Below are 13,300 nucleotides of genomic sequence, written 5' to 3'. Positions count from 1 at the left end.
AGAGGGAATAACTGACTGGGGTTTTCCTTCTTAAGCCTTAGCATTTTAGTAATCTTATCTTGCCATCCTTCATTTAGTTTTTAGGAACTGTAAGATTGTTTTGTTTTGTTTTTTAATTAAAAATCTTTTTTTAAAAGATTTCATTTATTTATTTGACAGAGAGAGATACAGAGAGAACACAAGCAGGGGGAGCATCAGGCAGCAGAAGAGAGAGAAGCAGGATCCCTGCTGAGCAGGGAGCCTGATGTGGGGCTCAATCCCAGGACCCTGGGATCCTTAACCGGGGACACTTAACCGACTAAGCCAACCAGGCGCCTCTAAAAAACTTTATTTTTTAGAGAAGGTCAAGTTAGCAAAATTAAGCAAAAAATAAAGAGAATACCCACATATACCCTGTCCCCAGACAGTCTCCCCCACTATCAACATCCTGCACCAAATCGGTATACTTATTATAATTGATAAACCTACATCAACACATCGTTATCACCTGGAGTCCTTATCTTACATTAGAGTTTAATCTTGGTGTCGTGTATTCTATGGGTTTTGACAAATATATAATGACATGTATCCACTATGTAGCAGTATTATATAGAATAGTTTCACTGCCCTAAAAATGCTCTGTGCTTTGCCTGTTCATCCCACCCTCCACCTTAATCCCTGGCAACCACTAATCTTTTTACTGTTTCCATAGTTTTGCTTCTTTCAAGAATTTCACATAGTTGGAATTGTACAGCATGTAACCATATCAGATTGTCTTCTTTCACTTAGTAATACGCATTTAAGATTCCTCTGTGTCTATTCATGGCTTGATAAATAATATTCCTCTGTATGGATGTAACAATTTATTTATCCTTTCACCTACTGAAGGACAAATTGGTTGTTTCTGGGTTTTGGCAGTTGCAAATGAAGCTGCTATATATGTGTGTGTAGAGATTTTGGTGCAGACATAGTTTTTGTTTTTATTTTTTATTTTTATTTTTTAAAAGATTTTATTTATTTATCTGACAGAGAGAGAGACAGCCAGTGAGGGAGGGAACACAAGCAGGGGGAGTGGGAGAGGAAGAAGCAGGCTTCCCAGCAGAGCAGGGAGCCCGACGTGGGGCTCGATCCCAGCACCCTGGGATCATGCCCTGAGCCGAAGGCAGATGCTTAACAACTGAGCCACCCAGGCACCCCCAGACATAATTTTTAATTAATTTGGGTAAATCCAAGGAGCACATTGCTGGATTATAGTAAAAGTATGTTTACTTTTGTAAGAAACCACCAAACTGTCTTCCAAAGTACTACACTGATTGTGCATTTCTGCCAGCAATAAATGAGAGTTTCTGTTTCTTTACATCTTCACCAGCATTTGGTGGTGTCAGCATTTTGGATTGGACATTTTAATAGGTAGATAATAGTATTTTATTATTTTATTTTATTATTTATTTAGTATCTTGTTGTTTTAATTTATAATTCTCTAATGACAAACGATGTTGAACATCTTTCATATGCTTACTTGCCATCTGTATATCTTCTTTGTGAGGTACCAAGGTTTTTGGCCCATTTTTTAATTGGTATGTTTATTTTCTTATTGATGAGTTTTTTAAAATTTTTATTTATTTGAGAGAGAGAGAGTAATTGAGGACTCACAGAGGGGGAGGGAGAAGCAGACTCCTGGTGAGCAGAGAGCCCCTCATAGGGCTTGATCCCAGGACCCTGAGATCATGACCTGTGCCGAAGGCAGATGCTTAACCAACTGAGCCACCCAGGTGCCTCTCTTATTGTTGAGTTTTAAAATTTCTTTTTGTGTTTTTGGATAACAACCCTTTATCAGATATTTTTTCCCAGTATATCGCTAGTCTTTACATTCTCTTAACATTGTCTTTCACAGAGCAGAAGTTTTTAAATTTAATGAAATCCAGCTTATCAATTATTTCTTTCATGAATTGTGTCTTAGGTGTTATATCTAAAAAGTCATCATTATACCCAGTGTCATCTAGATTTTCTCCTGTTATCTTCTAGGAATTTTATAGTTTTGCATTTTACATTTAGGTCTGTGACCCATTTTGAGTTAAATTTTGTGAAGAGTACAAAGTCTGTGTCTAGATTCACTTTTTTTGTGTGTAGATGTCTAACTGTCCCAGCATCATTTATCTGTGCTCCTTTGTATTGCCTTTGCTTCTTTGTCAAAGATTAGTTGATTCTATTTATGGGGATCTACTCTGGGCTCTCTCTTCTGTTCCACTGATCTATTTGTCTGTTCTTTTGTTAATACCATACTGTCTTGATTACTGTGGCTTCCTAGTAAGTCTTGAAGTCAAAGTGTTAGTCTTCCAACTCTGTTATGTTTTTTCAATACAGAATTGGCTATTCTGGGGGGTTTTGCTTCTTTTTATAAACTTTAGGATCAGTCTGTTGATATACACAAAATTACCTTACTGATATTTTTAGTGGGATTGCATTGACTCTGTAGATCAAGTTGAGAAGAATTAATTTCTTGACAATATTGAACTTCTTATCTCTGAAGATATCTTCATTGGACATCTTTCTGTTTACTTCTTTGATATCTTTCATCGGTTTGTATTTTTCTTTGTAGGGAATTTTAACTTTTAACTAAAGTGTTTTATTCATTTAAGAAGTCCATTTTACCCCTGTGACCATTAGTGGCCTTATAAAAGAGGCCCACAGTACCCCTGTGAAAGGTTTGGCAAGTACTTATAAATAGCTAGGTTTGGTGGACAGCTCTTGCTATCTGACTCGGTTTTTCACAGAATTGGCTTTTAAATTGATAGAGAATTTTGCTCATACCTCAAAGATTTTCATTACTATAATCTTTAGCAAGATTCAGGAAGAAATATAAGTTTACATTTTTCAGATCATGGTAAAAGGGTGATTTCTTACTGGTCTTGTGTTAGCCCTATTCTTTAGTGTGTTTTACCAAGAGAAACAATCATAATTTACCTCTACTTCTGAAATAAACATGAAATTTCAGTAAGATTATTATATTATCGTCTTCTAAAAAGAGTGTATCTGATATTATTCTTTATATAGTGTAGCCTTTTATTTACTCCAAGCCCAAGTTTCCAGCTGCTTAAATTTCCCATTTGTGTTGTAGAAGAAAATGGTTAAATGTTTGTCAAGTCTCTAAAACCTAACTTTGTACATGAAGTGATACCATCAAATTTTTCAATAAATGTAACAGTATAATTTTTTCTACAAAGTCAACAGCATTTTCTGAGATATACTCTGTGATTATATTGTTTAAGTAATAGGTGTATGATTATTTTAGATATAAACTCTCCTTTTCAAGATTATTTTAATTGTTTTTCCTGCTTTCAATAGGCATTCTCTACTTAAAGTGTTACCAGCTTTAAGAATCCTCAATGGTGAAACATTAAACTCTTATTCAGAAAAGCACACTGAAGAATACTATGAACCAGAATTAGGACGTTTTGTGGCACTTTGTCAGTCTCAGATTCAAGAATTCAACTCACTAATTGAAAGCTATATTACTGGGAAAGGGTAAGACTATTCACTTCCCTTTGTCATAATTTAAAGAAATAATTCAATTTATGTATATAATTTAAAAATACTCTGATTAATACAATGATACTTTTTTTGGATTAGGACTGCGTTTTAGGGATATTCTCCCTTAAAAACATAATTTAAAATATAATTTAAATGCTAAAGTATTAGATAAATGAAATCATGGGGATAGCTTCAAGACAAGAATCAAACATCCATTCATTCAATTAGTCATAAATTTATTTGACAATTATTGTAGGCGAGACACACAAATAAGCTAAGTGGTTACATGTTATCCTTAATTCACAGATTAACATAAGAGAAAATTAGACAGTTACAATGGAGCAAGGCAAGTTTTGTAATATATATAATATTTATTATATATTAAGATATATTATACATGTATTATATTTATATATCAAAAAATTAGGAGAGCACAGTAGAGAAAAGCAGTCAACACATGCACATATTCAGAGGAACAGAAGCTAAGAGTAGACACCTAATCAGATATAAAAGAAAGAGAACTTCCCATTCCCCCTTCCAAATTAGGAGTGTGTTAGTATGAATGAATTATAATTGATCTTTCTATAACTGTATTTTCTAATTTGCATTGCTCCAGAAAACACAAATGAAAAAGGAAAGTGATTTCATATTTCACTTATGATGACTCTTCATTATAACTGAATTATAACTCTAATATGTGCTTCCAAATATGTAAACTTAATCATTAAATTATAATCTTTAATTATTGCTCTTCTCATATTCATGAGGCGTGCTCATCTATCTAAGATTTGTTTTCTATTTAAATGTTTATGAATATAGTCTATTCAGAAAAAAACAAATCTCACAGCTTTAAAAAATAATTCCAATTGTTATAGATAATTAATGTTTGCTTTTAACAAATACTAAGGTTATTTACATTTATCTTTGTGAAAAACTAAACTTATATCTCTTTGTATATGTGTGGTAATGTAGAATTTTTTTTGTGTAAAGGTGACCCTGATATCCCTCATGTTGAACTGTAGATTTCTCAATTCTCTTTGTATAATCTCTTGTCATTACAATGTGTTTCATTTTGGGATTGATAACGGAAAGTAGACTATATTTTATATTAATAATAAATGGTGATGAATTCAACACCAATCATATACGCTTAATATTCCAATATCGAGTTGAACCTTTTCTGCATTTTTAGCCACCAAAATGAATGAAATACAAAATATCAAAAATACATTAGAGGAGCTATGCTAATGTCTAATATTTTGTGAACACAGGACTGTTTATCTCTACATTTTAGGAAATATAACTTTCATTTTGTATTGTATGGTTAAAATTTTTATGTTTATTTATATCCTGCATGTTTCAGAAAAAAAATAAGGCAGCTTGTGGCTACGTATTAAATACAGTCAGGAAATATACATTTGAAGTCAGTAAACTCTTAAAAATAAAACGAATAAGGGAAGATAAATAAAATGTAGCCAAGAAAAAGGCTCATACAGGTGCAGAGTCCTTCACATTTGCTATTGAGATCCCCAAATCTGGCAAACAGAAAGTTTGATTAATTACATAAGCCATAACCTCAATAAGACAGAAATTCAACAGTTGTACAAGAGAATCACAGCCATTTATGCCTTTAAGTATTTGAATTCTCTTTGCAATGGATTATTTTTCCAGAGAAAAATGGGAATAAAAACTTTCCCATAGTATAAGTTCTTTGTTTAAAAGTCCAATACAAATATTTTGCATGGCAAGAGTCAATGTAGAAAGTACTTTTAACTTTGTTTCATAAATAACTTCTCCAAATTTAGGCAGCCATGATTTCTCATGTTTATGGTAGTAAAAGCATGGATTTTTCTCATTCAATTGTACCAAAAATACCTAGAATAAAAATGGTTTCTAAAACTTCCAGACATTTTGTCTGGATTGATGGATCTAAATTAGCTAAACAAATATTTTCAAATTTTGTTAGAAATGAAATAAATTTTTATATAAACAACCAGAAGTAAGGTTTTAATGAAGGTTGTAGTAAAGCTTAATTTGCATGTCAACCACACAAAAGAAATTTCCAAAACCTATACAAATTTTAATATTTGCTGATATAATTCTTATTAAATGTCTTCATTGTTTGTTTAGAAATTTTGTCACATTGGATGCTGCAGAAAATCTCTGCCATTATTTTAAGAAATTAATGACACTTAGTAACGAATACCGATATTCACATGAACATGGAAATGTAAGTATCACTCAGAGAGAAGAACCTGAAGCCCAGCAAAATCATTTGGCCCCTACAAATAGTGACAGCGTACTGCAAAACAGAGTTCTTCACTCTTGTGCAGACAAATATAAACTGGACTCACCAGATGCCTCTGAGAAATGGATGAACTCTGGCTTTAGTCATTCCACATTAACCAACTCCTTATGTGAAGATATGAAAGGAAGCAATGAGGAAGAAATAGTAGACCAGAAGAGAGAAGACAGCAAATCAAACAATATCCCCATCAAAAGAATCCCAGTCCTGGAAACAGTAATGACAAGTTCTCTGCTGTGGAACTGCCAAAATACTGAACATTGTAAAAAGATGTAAGATTTATAGAACATTTTTCTTTTACAGTTGTATATCTTTTATTTTTTATGGATAGTCTTACATAATGTTACCAAATGATAATTTGGTAAAGGATTTAAATCACTACTGTATTTTATAGTAATTCCCTTATGTTTTTATGATGTGTTTACAAACTATTAATTATAATATAGATTAATTTTATTGAATTTTGGCAGGCTCTGATTTAACTGACTAGTATGTTATTAAAAAATGAGTACATGTAAAATTATTTTTCTGCCTTCTTTTTTTTTAAAGATTTTATTTATTTATTTGAGGGAGAGCAAGAGAGAGCATGAGTGGGGTTGGGGAGAAGGGAGAGAGAAAGAAGCAGACTCCCCGCTGAGCCAGGAGCCTGACATGGGGCTTGATCCCAGGACCCTGGGATCATGACCTGAGCTGAGGACAGATGCTTAAATGACTGAGCTACCCAGGTGCCCCATTGCCTTCTAATCTTTAAATAATTAAAATGAATTTTTAAGAAGAAATAAAACACTTTGTTATTCTAAAAATAATATAAAGAAAATGCTGAATAATCAGGTAATTTCATTTTTCAAAACATACATTTTCATGTGCCATTTATTTGCTTATTGATCTAAGAACCATTTAATAAGCATCTATGCAAGGATTTGAATGCATGTGCTATAATTTTCTTTGGCATAACAACCTATAAAGTATGGCAATATTCTTTGAGATTAATCACATAAATCCCTTCCAACTATTAAATACTATTAAATTTTATTTATTTTTTCTTTCAACTTTTATTTAAATTCCAGTTAGTTAACATACAGTGTAATATTAGTTTCAGGTGTCCAATATAGTGATTAAACACTTCCGTACACTACCTGGTTCTCATCACAAGTACCCTCCTTAATCCCCAACACCCATTTAAACCATCCCCCTGCCCACCTCCCCTCTAGCAACCCTCAGTTTTTTTCTCTATAGTTAAGAATCTGTTTTATGGTTTGCTAACTATGAAAAACTTTTAAAAAGCTAATGGCGGGCACCTGGGTAGCTCAGTCAGTTGAGCATCCCTCTCTTGACTTTGGCTCAGGTCATGATCTTAATCTCAGGGTCCTGGGATCTAGCCCTGCATAGGGTGCCCTGCTCAGTGGGGAGTCTACTGGAGGATTCTGCCTTTATCACTCTCTCTCTTCCCCTCTCCCTGCTCACATGCACTCTTTTTTTTTTTTTTAAAGATTCTATTTATTTATTTGACAGAGAGAGAGAGATAGCCAGCAAGAGAGGGAACATAAGCAGGGGGAGTGGGAGAGGAAGAAGCAGACTCCCAGCAGAGGAGCCTGATGTGGGGCTCCATCTCAGACCGTCAGGATCACGCCCTGAGCTGAAGGCAGACGCTTAACGACTAAGCCACCTAGGTGCCTCTCACATGTACTCTTTTTCTCTCTCTCTCTAAAATAAAGTATATAAATCTTTAAAAAAAATAAAAAGCTAATGGCTTTGATTTTTTATTGAACCAGCAAAGATTTCTTTTTACTTTGGCTTGTCAATTTTTTTTTCTTTTTTTACTTTTGGCCTCAGTGTCAAGCCAACAAAATTAAAAATGGTTAAATTCATCTTCTCCTGTAACAACAGGTGCTGAATAGGCTAGAATGCAGAGTATCACAGTAGCTAATCTTATTTTTCTTAGTCTTTATTCTTTTAGAAGTTGTCAGTATGAATGATGATTTCTTTTCTGAAAGTTATGCTAAAAAGTTTCATATGCTGAAACTTATATGTATTTCCTAACACAAAAAATTTTTAAAATTTAATTGAAAGTGGCTCTAACCCTTCCTAATTTATATTTCATTAATTTATTTAATCAATTGCTTTTGCCTTATCGGGGAGGAAAAATAGATTTTACTTCTACACTTCTAAGTCCTTAGCTGGAATCCCTGTAACAAAAGGTAGATTAATGAGAAAGATATAGAAATGTACTATATGCTGGCTAATTGAACATAATAATAATAAAATAAAATAAAATAAAACAAAATATATATTTAATGTAAGTTTTACATGACATGGGAGTCTTCATAAAGAAATAAAGACCTGAAGAAATGGTTAAACCTGAGCATTTTTATATTAGGTTTGATGAAATGTAGAAGGTCGTGGAAAATATGATTAGGGCAAAGAGTATGAGCTAAGCATAGTAAACTGGGGTAAATTTAGCAAGGCCTGTTTATTCAGATTCTTCTTGTCATCCCTTCATCTTCAGATAAGAATGCTTCTTGGGGTGCCTGGGTGGCACAGCGGTTAAGCGTCTGCCTTCGGCTCAGGGCATGATCTCAGCGTTATGGGATTGAGCCCCACATCAGGCTCCTCTGCTAGGAGCCTGCTTCTTCCTCTCCCACTCCCCCTGCTTGTGTTCCCTCTCTCGCTGGCTGTCTCTATCTCTGTCGAATAAATAAATTTAAAAAAAAAAAAGAATGCTTCTTTTCTCTAAGTTACTGGCCCATTTCTCTCTTTCAGATTTGAAGGTTTTCCATCCCATTTTTACTTATGTGCCTATAGTTAAACCAAAAAGTTCTTATTTTTAAATAATACCTTACGTATTTCATGTTTATAAAAATAGTTTATGAGGACCTCTCACCTACAACTGTGTTTTTATGGGTACTGAACATGTTTTCTTTTCTTTTCTTAATAGTATGGCAGCTATGGTAATCCAAGCATACTGGCGTGGTTACATCGTGCGCCGACATATTCATTTCTCTACAAGGCTACATACTGCTGCAATAGGACCCCTGATATCCCAGCCAAATTACTGCATCAAGAATAAAACTATTTTAAAGAAAGAAAAAAGAGAAAACATTGTGAATATCCAAGAACAGAGGGAGAAGGCTGCTATTCTTATTCAGGTTAGTTTTAATCTTTGGGTGAAATAGTCCTGAGAGATGTATTTCTCATCTTTCACTGGGTTATTCCGTAAAACAGACAACCACCAAATCTTAGTGATTTACAACTACTGGATTTATTTCTTACTCAGGTGCTATGTAGGCTGCAGGTTGGCTGTGCCTGTGCTTAGTATCTAGGCTGAAGGAGTGGTCTATAATTTAGAAATACTATTCTCATGATCAAGGGCCAAACTGAACCACACAATCATATTTAAAGCTTCTGCTCAGATATGTCATTTGCCACATCTGCTAACATTTGATTAGCCGTAGCAACTCTCACTTGGCCTAATCTACAGCTCTTTTTAGAAGCATGTTTAAAAATCTACTAAAATATTCATTAAAGGCCTTCAAATACACGTTCAAATTAAAAATTCAGAAAGCAAGTAGTGAATAGACTTGATTCAGCCTCACTGAGATCAGATTTTCGCATGAAGTTCTAACATCACATTCATCCATTTATTTGTTTATTTATTTATTATTTATTTATTTATTTATTTATTTATCAAATATTTTTTAGAACCTACTATTTGTCAAGCACCGTTCTGTGTTCAGGAACCATAACTCTAAACAAACCATACAAGTTCTCTGCCCTCATGCAGTTTATATTCTGATGGAAGAGGCAGAACTAAATAAAAACAAATATTATATAAACTAAATAAATATATAAAATAAGGTCTGTGGAAATTCATGGTATAGTGCCTGAATTGAAAGATAGTAACTGAAAATTTAGTGTTTCCCTTTATTCATTCATTCAATAAATATTTCTTGATACAAAAATCTTACTAGCTTATATTCTGTTGGAATGAGCAGTTAGTAAATAAGTATGTTAGTGATAAGGCTTCAAAGGAAAAATAAATTAGGAAAAGCAGGATAGGAGTATCAAGGGAAAGTTTATCATTTCAGATATGATGGAGATAGAAGACCAGAAAAGGTGACATTGCAGTGAGATATTAAGCCATTGGATGGATGTCTGGGGGAAGAACATTCCAGACCGTGGAATATCTGATTTAGGAGCAAACTGCAGTGTTTAAAGAGCAGCAAGAAGTCAGTATGACTGGACAGTGATTGAGGGGAGAAAGGTAACACTTACAAATCATAAGTCATGGTAAAGACTTTGGCTTTTACTCTGAATGACATGTGAAGATATTACAGGAATCTGAGCAGTGGACTCACATGATCAAGTTTACTTTATGTTGTGATTATACTGTACGAAGGCAGGAGTAGAAGCAGAAAAATCAGTTAGGGGCTATTACAATAATTCAGACAAGGGATAATGGTAGCAAGGATCAGAGTGTTGCAGTAGAAGTGGTAAGAAAATCACATTCCAGAATCTATGTTGGTTTATTTTGAGGCATACATCCTTTGAAGTTAGAGCTGATAATATCAGTTCATGGGGATGTGCCATATGAGAGATAGTGAGGAATCATGTATGCCTTCAAGGCATTGGCATATACAACTAGAAGAATAGCCTTTAAATTAAGTTGCTCACTTTTACTATTAAAACCATAGTTTTAAAAATTATCTTCGCTGTGGTTCTAATGAATTTATTGAGTATTTCAGTTGGCTTAATTTGTCTGAACTGTACCCCTGAAGGCAATGCATAGGCAAAGGTGTTACTGATGCCTGAATGGTGGTGGGAGTCGGGGTAGGGCAATGGATTCAGGGAAACTCTGAAGAAAAGAAAGAACCCCAGTTACTATCTCAAAATATTATTCTGCTACGTGAGGAATGAATGTATCATGCAGACCAAACTCCCTACTGTCATCAGTTGATGAGCAATACTTTTTCAGCACTGATGGTACATGGATATTAAACTTTTCTTCATTCTGTTCAATAAAGAGAAATTCACTACTTTGTGAAAGATAGTTCAGTGACTAATATCTCTGCTGAATGTTCTTTTGTTGAGCTTCTGTGTATCTGTAACAAAAGTAAGCATAATCTAGCCTTTTTCTGCAACTTAGAATGAGTCTCTTTTGTTGTACATCATGCTACTTAAAATTATTGAAGTCCTCTGAATTTCATTTTCTCATCTCCTGAGAACAATCATCTAGTTTCTTAAAGCATTCATATTAAAATATGAATTCTAGATTGCCTAGCCATCCTGGAGAGCAGAGCGTGATATAATAGAAAGAGCCTGGGCTTTAGAAGGAGCAAAATGGAAATTTTATGGTGGATGTCATAGAGACTGCTCTCTGCTCACCAAACCACACATTCTCCTCTTCTTCCAAGCATACAGCCTGACTAGATATCCCATCTTCCCTTTCACTTTAACATGACCCTTTTTCTGAGTTCCAGTCCATACAATATGAATGAAAGATATATGCACCACTTCCATATCTGGCTCATTAAACGTGCCACAGACATTCCTTCATATTCTTTATCCTTTCTGGTTGGTTGAAATGAAGACAGCTTCTGAGGCATTGTTGGAAGCTGTCTGTCAGGAATGTAGAGGCAGCAATATCTGGATACCTGAATCACTTTATGTTAAAGTGCTGCCCCATTGTCTTTTTTAGCCTCTCAATGTTTGTTAGGTGATTAAGAAATAAGCTATTGTTTTTTGAGTTACTATACATTTTTGGATATTTTTGTTATCATACATAGCTTGCCCCAACTAATATAAAGGATATAGGATACACCTTGAGACATAGATAGGGTTCATTGTAAATATGTAAGAGAATGGAATTCTAGGTATAAAAGATAGTGGAAATGAAAGATCCTAGAATTTCATATTACTGGACTAATAAGTTATAGTAAAACTGAACTCTTGTAACAACTGGAAAATACAGGATGAACATGGCTGGAGATACGTGAAGGATTTTAACAGGGAACAAATATATGGTATGTTCTGGATGTGGGAGTTGATAGTAGTTGAAGGGAAAAAAAGATGTCATATATGTCTAATATAGGTAGAATTGCCTGGCCAGGGAATTAGTTTGAAAGTGTGAGAAAGATGAATTTATTGTGGATGGATTACTGGGGAAAAGTTAAAACCTTGAGAGAAACAAATAAGCTAGAAGAAGAATCTGAACATGTTATATATATTACCATTATTTCTCATAAACTGAATAGAGATGGCTGGAACTTGAATCCTTGACCCTATTGCAGATTCAGGAGGGAAGTGTCTATATGTGTCACACCAGAAAGACACACACTGTGTAATTCATTCTAGAGCTTTGTAGAATAGAAGTCTGATCCCTGATGAGTGGAGCTGGATCCATTGTGAACCACAGTGAGCCGATTCTTGTTGAAGGCCTGGACTAAAGAGTTCCCTTTAGACTCTTTTTTCCCTAAGTCTGCAGGTCACTTTGATATCTTCTATAACCAACCCACCTCTCCCCACTCATCACCAGATTATTTGAAATAAATCGCAGATATCATTTCTTTTATAAGTATTTCAGTATGAATTTCTATAGGATGTATTATTTTAAGTACAGTAATTACCAACCTAAAAATTGAAAATTATTTTTAATTATCACCAAATATCAGTATTCAGATTTCTCTACTGTTTTATAAATGTTTGTTTATAGATTTTTCTTGATCAAAATATAAATAAGGTCATTACTTTGCCTTCAGTTTAAATGTTAAGTCTTTTAAGAATACCCTCTCTTTTTTCCTTGCAATTTATTTATTAAGGAAACCAGGTCTTTTGTCCTGCAGATTTCTACTTTCTGTGTTTTGCCAGATGCATTCCCATGGTATCACTTGCATATTTTTTGCTCCCTTGTTTTCTATAAGCTGACAGTGGTTTCTAAAATTTCATGTGTCTTAGGTTTGGTTTTTTATCAAGAATACTTCATAAGTGGTGGTATGTATTACAGTGAGGAGGTACATAATGTCTAGTCGCCTCTCTTTTCGGAATACCAGTGACCATTGATAATCATTGCCTAGATCAATCAATTCTTGTATTAACAGTTTGTAAAATATTGATACTCTACATTCAATTTCTTCATTTATTAACTAAAATATGTCAGTAAAGAGAAACTTAGTTTAATTGACTATTTAGTTACCTTGAGGTACAGTTCGTACTGGAAAGGTAGGTTAAATGCTTGATGCCATTTTACCAATTTTTAGATTAATGAGGTTTCCTAGCATACTTCAGAGGTGACCATAATATGTTCTATCATAATGTACACATGAATTTTTAAAATATATGATGTATTTAATTCCATTGCTGTTTCATTCTTATTGATGCTCAGATTGTCCCTTATTTGGCCAAGTTAGCTTCAAGTTAATCTTTTGTGACACAATTCATTGGTTTTTTAAATTTCCCTTGCTTTTTAATGTGCCATGATGTTTAGGTTCA

At 33.9% G+C, this 13,300-nt stretch overlaps 1 protein-coding gene across 1 annotated transcript in view; it reads left to right on the top strand.

The window, feature by feature from the left end:
* Nucleotides 1-13,300, top strand: part of LRRIQ1 (leucine rich repeats and IQ motif containing 1) — a 177,474-nt gene that overhangs the window by 73,180 nt on the left and 90,994 nt on the right. Inside the window, exons 15-17 of the mRNA XM_057316341.1 lie at nt 3,325-3,504; nt 5,641-6,087; nt 8,751-8,961. Of these exons, the coding sequence (XP_057172324.1) occupies nt 3,325-3,504; nt 5,641-6,087; nt 8,751-8,961 (838 nt within the window). The remainder of the gene's footprint in view (nt 1-3,324; nt 3,505-5,640; nt 6,088-8,750; nt 8,962-13,300) is intronic.

The sequence above is a fragment of the Ursus arctos genome, unplaced genomic scaffold (assembly GCF_023065955.2).
Source record: "Ursus arctos isolate Adak ecotype North America unplaced genomic scaffold, UrsArc2.0 scaffold_21, whole genome shotgun sequence".
NCBI lineage: Eukaryota > Metazoa > Chordata > Mammalia > Carnivora > Ursidae > Ursus > Ursus arctos.
The sequence above is the reverse complement of the archived record's forward strand: the minus strand, read 5'-3'. Positions and strand labels throughout refer to the sequence as shown.